Genomic DNA, 7,500 nt, shown 5'->3' with positions numbered 1-7,500 from the left:
TAGGACACACACAGTAGGACACACACAGTAGGACACACACAGGCAGGACACACACAGGCAGGACACACACAGAGGGACACACACAGTAGGACACACACAGTAGGACACACACAGTAGGACACACACAGTAGGACACACACAGGCAGGACACACACAGGCAGGACACACACAGGCAGGACACACACAGTAGGACACACACAGTAGGACACACAGGCAGGACACACACAGTAGGACACACACAGGAAGGACACACACAGTAGGACACAAACAGGCAGGACACACACAGGCAGGACACACACAGTAGGACACACACAGCCAGGACACACACAGTAGGACACACACAGTAGGACACACACAGTAGGACACACACAGTAGGACACACACAGCCAGGACACACACAGTAGGACACACACAGTAGGACACACACAGGCAGGACACACACAGCCAGGACACACACAGCCAGGACACACACAGGCAGGACACACACAGGCAGGACACACACAGTAGGACACACACAGTAGGACACACACAGAGGGACACACACAGTAGGACACACACAGCCAGGACACACACAGTAGGACACACACAGTAGGACACACACAGGCAGGACACACACAGCCAGCACACACACAGCCAGGACACACACAGTAGGACACACACAGGCAGGACACACACAGGCAGGACACACACAGGCAGGACACACACAGGCAGGACACACACAGCAGGACACACACAGTAGGACACACACATTAGGACACACACAGGCAGGACACACACAGGCAGGACACACACAGTAGGACACACACAGGCAGGACACACACAGGCAGGACACACACAGCCAGGACACACACAGTAGGACACACACAGTAGGACACACACAGTAGGACACACACAGTAGGACACGCACAGTAGGACACGCACAGTAGGACACACACAGTAAGACACACACAGCCAGGACACACACAGCCAGGACACACACAGTAGGACACAAACGGGCTGAACTACATGATGGGGGCATCCTTACCCCCCCCCCCCCCCCCCACAAGCCATCTACAACATGGTGTCCGGTCACACACGCACGCACACACATACATACACACATACACACGCACACACATAGCTAACAGCCCAGCTAACGGAGAGAGGAGGTGAGGATGGAGGGGTATTGCATGTATGTGCGTGTGATGGTTTTGGCGAGGGCAGAGCGGATGGCAGCAGGATCTCCCAGCATGCCGAGCAGCTTTAGCTGGTCTCTGCAGTTGTAGGAGCATCTGTCCTCTCTCTCGGGGCTGCTGCGTGCTGCGAGGCCGCGCGAGGAAGAGCGACGGAGGGACAATACTTTCACTGCGACATGAGTCAGCTCTTTACAGGAAACTGGGAGAGAACGAGGACCCAGATCTGTGCACATCTGACACTAAAATGCGTCGGGTTGTGCTTCTATAAGAGTGTGATTGTGAGGGCTGAGTTCTGGAGGCAGTAGAACCGGCCGGTGTGGTGTGGGACTAGGGTGTAGTAGGTAGTGTGCTGGGTGTGTGACTAGGGTGTAGTAGGACTGGGTGTGGGTCTAGGGTGTAGTAGGTAGTGTGCTGGGTGTGGGTCTAGGGTGTAGTAGGACTGGGTGTGGGACTAGGGTGTAGTAGGACTGGGTGTGTGACTAGGGTGTAGTAGGACTGGGTGTGTGACTAGGGTGTAGTAGGACTGGGTGTGGGACTAGGGTGTAGTAGGACTGGGTGTGTGACTAGGGTGTAGTAGGACTGGGTGTGGGACTAGGGTGTAGTAGGACTGGGTGTGTGACTAGGGTGTAGTAGGACTGGGTGTGGGACTAGGGTGTAGTAGGACTGGGTGTGGGACTAGGGTGTAGTAGGACTGGGTGTGTGACTAGGGTGTAGTAGGACTGGGTGTGGGTCTAGGGTGTAGTAGGACTGGGTGTGGGTCTAGGGTGTAGTAGGACTGGTTGTGGGACTAGGGTGTACTAGGACGGGGTGTGTGCGCTCCACTCACATGTCCCGGTACTGCTTCTTGCTCTGGGCCTTGGCCCTCAGATCCTCCTCCTCCTGGAGGCGCTTGGCCACCTGCAGGTCCTGCTGCACCAGACGACTCTTGTGGACGTTGGAGGCCAAGTGGCTCTCGACTGCAGAGCGACACAAAACAAACACACCGCTCAGGGCGAGTACACAAGATGGACGCCTCCGTCTGCAGTCGGACCAGACCGGGAGGGGCCGCCTCTCTCCAGCCTCTCCAGCTGGTTTGTTATGATGCCTTTAAAATCCACAAACGCTCTTCAGCTACGGGGGAGTTTATTTAAGAGTGACACACTGCGGTCTGAGGGTTTTTTTTTTGCTAAGAGGTGCCGCCTCGCCTTCCTGTGTAGAATGTGTCCCCTCTCAGCGTAAGGAGAGAAGTGAAGCTGCGTTCTGGGAGACCTGGGTGGGGGGGGCTGGAGGGTCTGGAGACCGGGGTGGGGGGGGGATGGAGGGTCTGGAGACCGGGGTGGGGGGGGGATGGAGGGTCTGGAGACCGGGGTGGAGGCTGGAGACCTGGGTAGGGGGGGTCTGGAGCGTGAGTCATTCCAAGGCCATGTGGCGGCGTGATGACACGGAGCAGGTGATGAATCACTCCCGGCTGACGCACGACCGGACGCCGCCGTGCGGAGCATCACTCACTCAGGCCTTCTTCTGCCTACAGGCTGCCCATTGATCCACTCAGGAAAAAAGAGCAAATTACACCACGACTCACTCCAGCCAGGTCCATAACGTTCCCCCGCCCGGAGACGGTGAAGGTACCAGCGAGAGGAAGCTGTGAGTCACGGAGGACATGGTCGGGGGGGGGGGAGGGGTGATGATGTTTCGATTTTTCAGACAACACTGATCAATTGTTTGTGAGTTCATGGTCCATTTAAAAAAACTGAGGGCGCAACATGACGTCAACAAACAATATTTATTTCTGCTGAAAGCTGACAACAGATGGAGTGGTCTCCTATCTCTAAAGAATAGTGCTTATGTGGTGATTGATTTCCAACTGACACAACCTTGGGAGGCTTAGGGGTAACTGTGTGTGTGTGTGTGTGTGTGTGTGTGTGTGTGTGTGTGTGTGTGTGGAGAAGGATGGGGCAAGGTAGGAGGCTAGTCTGCATTAACAGAAAAAAAACTTTGCACATGCAACATTGGCACATTTTGAATGAAAACAAAATACCTACTCACATATCTTCTGATCTGACCCTGCTGCCAAGTGTATGAGGCGTGCGTTAGTATTACCATCCAGGGTTCAAGTCAGGACAGACCCAAACAAAATTCATAACACCAAAACAAAGGCCTTATTCTTTCTTTTAAATGAAGTTGATTGTTCTTGTGGCTTAAGCTACATGAGATAACTCGGCACTTTGGCGGCCCCTCTGGCCGTGATAAAATTGGCACTGCGTTGGTAGAACCACACTTCCCACAATTCCCCACTCACTCGCTGTAACGAAATATGATAACAAACATGCCTGGAGCAGACTGGATTGGAAGATTGGTCTTATCTGGGTATTGATCTGGTTTTATCTGGGTTCTGCTGGCCCATCTCAATCCCTGGCCTTTCAATGTGAATGAACGTGGTTGAGGAAGTGGGAGGAGTGATGGACCAGCCAGTAAGCCCTGGCCATCTGGGGCGAGTGTTTATGTGAGTAGCAGAGGAGGATGTTATGTCTGTGTCTGGCTGGGTCCTCTATTCTGAGTGGTGACCTTAGTGACGAGCAGGTGGCCTTCTGGGTGGGAGCCGATGACATCACTTGTTTGTGAGATCACAGAAAGGTGGGGCGCAGTAATAGGCTCATTCAAAAGCATGAAAAAAAAACTAGGCCGCCAGCGAGTCTGTATGTAAAGATGAGAGCAATATAAAACAATGCTCGTGAAAGGAACACGCCCATCGCCAGATATAAGCTGCTTCCTGCTGTGTGACATGGACACAAACAGACCACACAAAAACCTCACAGACCGAATTAATCGAAAATTGATTCATTGATTGTTTAGGATTTGTTCGAGCACGTGAAATTTACTCGATCTACTATCAAACAATGAGGTAGCGAAGCAGTCATCTCGGGAGAAATGCAGAGAAATCAACAGCGGCATGTTTTGAAAAATGAAGAATTTTTGAGTATTTTATTTACAATGAATCGATTGATGGATCGTTAACATTACCAATGACTGATACAGGGACGTGCCTACGATTGACTTCTAATCCAGCCTGGTGTGATCAGACAGACTAGGCCGTACGCTACTCTACTAACGGGATATGAATGTGATCCAGCCCTGACTCAGACACAGCTAGCGCCTAGCCAGTTAAAGCCAGACGGTCTTACTTCACAATTACTGTGGTCTCCTGCAGTGCATCTGCAATGCATCGTGGGTAGCAGGGGTTTCATACGCTCGAGTCACCTGCTTTTACTGATGCTGTGGTTTCTGCTGACGAATTTGACAAAAACGTCAAAAGTAAAAGTGGAGCAGTGGTGACCTTGTTTACCGTTTCCTCCCAGAGCCCGTTCGTCTATCACTCCTGTAACGTACAGTAAGCAGCCTGTCATAGAAATTGTAGTTTCACCACCTCCCTCAACCTTTCACATAGCTGTGCTACAGGATGACCTCCAGGAGGTCAACACACCTAGACGTTGTCTACTCCAGAATAACCATCCTTTGTCCCATTGTCCCTGCAAGATTTCCCGCCTTTTCTCATGTCACGTGTCTGTATTCTCGACCACTGTTGATGATGTCTGCCATTTAATATGACATGCACAATGGGTTAGCCAATCACATCCCTGGAAGCGCCATACCTGTGTATTGCTTGAATATAAGGCCGCGCAAGACCAGACTGCGGCACTTCTGTGGGATGAACCACTCACGTGTGTTGTCCTGAAGTCCTTGCGCTCGTATGTTTTCTCAATAAACCAGACTTAACCTCTTTGAGCGAATCTTGGCAAATCCTTTTTGACTAGATCAGTTAAAAATCTTCTACAAGCCCCTGGAAAGTACTAGTTTTGCGGACAGGAGGCTGAAGTGTGCATGGAGCTGCCGGTCTACATCCCAGGTCCGTACACAGTAAAGCACACGCACACAAACAGCCTGAAATGAATCCCACTAGAACAGACCCAAGAATTTACCCAGAATGCCCTTTTCTTCCAGTCAGATCATACTTACTCTCCTGCTCCTGGAGGTTGTGAGCCAGACAGTGGTCTTCCAGCACCGCAAAGTCCCGGCACACTGAGAACACAAACACAAGAAGGAATGTTCTAGAGCTCCAACGAGTTTCTTCTTCTACACATTTAGCCCAAGCTACAATTATGCAGTATTCAACAGGGTTGATATATGAAAGGCCTTTAACACTATCGGTTGGTTCTACTGTAATATTTGTGGACACATTTAGCTCGATCAGTATTCAGTATGGTTGATACTATGAAAGGCCTGTGTTGGCTAGTGGTGCGTGCACACGACGTGATAACCATCGCTCCAGATGAAGGACAACTGTTCAGTTCAACAACAACAAGACGTACTGTAGGTCAAAGATGCCCCTTGAAACCATTAACCTTGCTATGCACTCACTCACTTTAGTATTGTATTAAGAAATTTTCAAAATTAAGACTTTTTGTGCTTATCCAGATCAACTTTCAATTAGTCTGCTTACAAGGAGCATTCGTTAATAACATTTACACAAGACACTTCATCTCATTGTGTCACTTCATAGAAACAATCCCAGTGAAATAGGTTACATTCTGTAACATCTAAGCATACTACACAGTACAGCTATAGCCCAGCGCACTGGCTATGTGGTGTGAGCGACCAGGCCTGGAGAAGATGAGCTAACTCTTTGGAGGGAACAGCGTGGTTTTACTGAGGCGCCAACTGATTCAATATTTTCCCTCCGTTACTCATAAATCCATCTGGTATTTTGAGTCTGGGAAAAATAATCTGCAAAAGGGAAGAGGAAAATATCAAACAATCATATCTCAGAGGCTAAAGGCCTTAGCTAAGCAGCGCGACTGATCAGCATCACAAACATGCCACTGCCCGTCAGCTGCCGTTTCCCACCTGACGAGCCTTTCCTTTTCATTCACAAAGAAATGAGACTTTTATCTCTGGTCAAGCACTGGTCATGTCTGAAATAGGCCACACAACTGGGGCCGCACGTAGCTCGGGAGGTAGAGCGACCGGCTTGGGATCTCAAGGTCCACGGTTCGATCCTCGCTCCCGGCAGTGTGAGGAAGAGTCCATGACTAGGATACTAGGGTGAATGGTGGCATACTGCCTCAGTTTGCATGTTCTCTCCCTGTGTTTGCAAGGGTTTCTTCTCAAAGAACCAAGATGCATTTCTTTTGGTCCCTGACCAGGACTTGGACTGAGCACTTGGTCCTCTGGAGGACAGATTGGATGTGACAAATAGGGAACAATTTCCACCAGTGACCACTGAAGATGTGTGTGTGCCGTGTCACCCCTCACTCACGTGTGTTGTGTGCTGTGTCACCCCTCACTCACGTGTGTGTGTGTGTGTGTCACCCCTCACTCACGTGTGCTGTGTCACCCCTCACTCACGTGTGTTGTGTGTTCTGTCACCCCTCACTCACGTGTGTTGTGTGTGTGTGTCACCCCTCACTCACGTGTGTTGTGTCACCCCTCACTCACGTGTGTTGTGTGCTGTCACCCCTCACTCACGTGTGTTGTGGTACGGTCACTGTGTTCCCAATAAAGACCCTCGAGGTCCAGATTATATAACTCTTCGGCACACAGGTTTGAGTATCTGATTGGAAACTTTTGAGCTGGGAGGAATACATTCTGTCTTAGTTTACATCCCAAACCTCCCATTTTCTCTGGATGACATCTTTGAAAATGTTCTAATTGTGATGGGGTTTTGGGGACACAATTTAGCCTCATATGATCTTTTCAAATATAGCTAATTATGTCATAATAATAGTACTATACAGCTATGCTATAGTAACGGAGATCACACAAGGGGTCAAGACCATAAGATGGTGGGTTTGCCAGCCAGCAAACGCCACGACGTTGGACGCAAAGCGCCCTTCCACACTGAAGTATCTCGGGTTAGTTAGCTCGGGTTAGTTAGCTCGGGTTAGTTAGCTCGGGTTAGTTAGCTCGGGTTAGTTAGCTCGGGTTAGCTAGCTCGGGTTAGTTAGCTGGGGTTAGTTAGCTCGGGTTAGTTAGCTGGGGTTAGTTAGCTCGGGTTAGTTAGCTCGGGTTAGCTAGCTCGCCTTGTCCTTTGAACAGCTGGGTCCATGGATGATCTTATAAGCACAGTACACCACTAACTAGTCTCATAGCATCGTTGACATCCAGCCAGAACACCTGGATCAAGCATCCCACAGCTTGAAACCACATTAGTGCTTCCCACTGAGCAAAGACACGTCTTAAAGACGTCTTTTAGACGTCTTTTTTTGTCTTTTTCGGACGTCCAAAGACATCCAATTAGGAGCCAGAATGAATGTTTTTTTTAGACGTTCAGATATTGAACCCGTTCTGC

General features: G+C 50.0%; 1 protein-coding gene across 1 annotated transcript in view; it reads right to left on the bottom strand.

Moving 5' to 3' along the window:
- ccdc50a (coiled-coil domain containing 50a) overlaps positions 1 to 7,500 on the bottom strand; it is a 24,669-nt gene that overhangs the window by 14,533 nt on the left and 2,636 nt on the right. Inside the window, exons 2-3 of the mRNA XM_084459237.1 lie at positions 5,169 to 5,231; positions 2,002 to 2,131 (exon numbers count right to left, since the gene is read on the bottom strand). Coding sequence (XP_084315363.1) covers positions 2,002 to 2,131; positions 5,169 to 5,231 — 193 coding nt within the window. The remainder of the gene's footprint in view (positions 1 to 2,001; positions 2,132 to 5,168; positions 5,232 to 7,500) is intronic.

This window comes from Borostomias antarcticus, assembly GCF_949987555.1.
Source record: "Borostomias antarcticus genome assembly, chromosome: 26".
In the NCBI taxonomy this organism is placed as follows: Eukaryota; Metazoa; Chordata; class Actinopteri; order Stomiiformes; family Stomiidae; genus Borostomias; species Borostomias antarcticus.
This window is presented reverse-complemented; position numbering and strand designations above follow the sequence as displayed.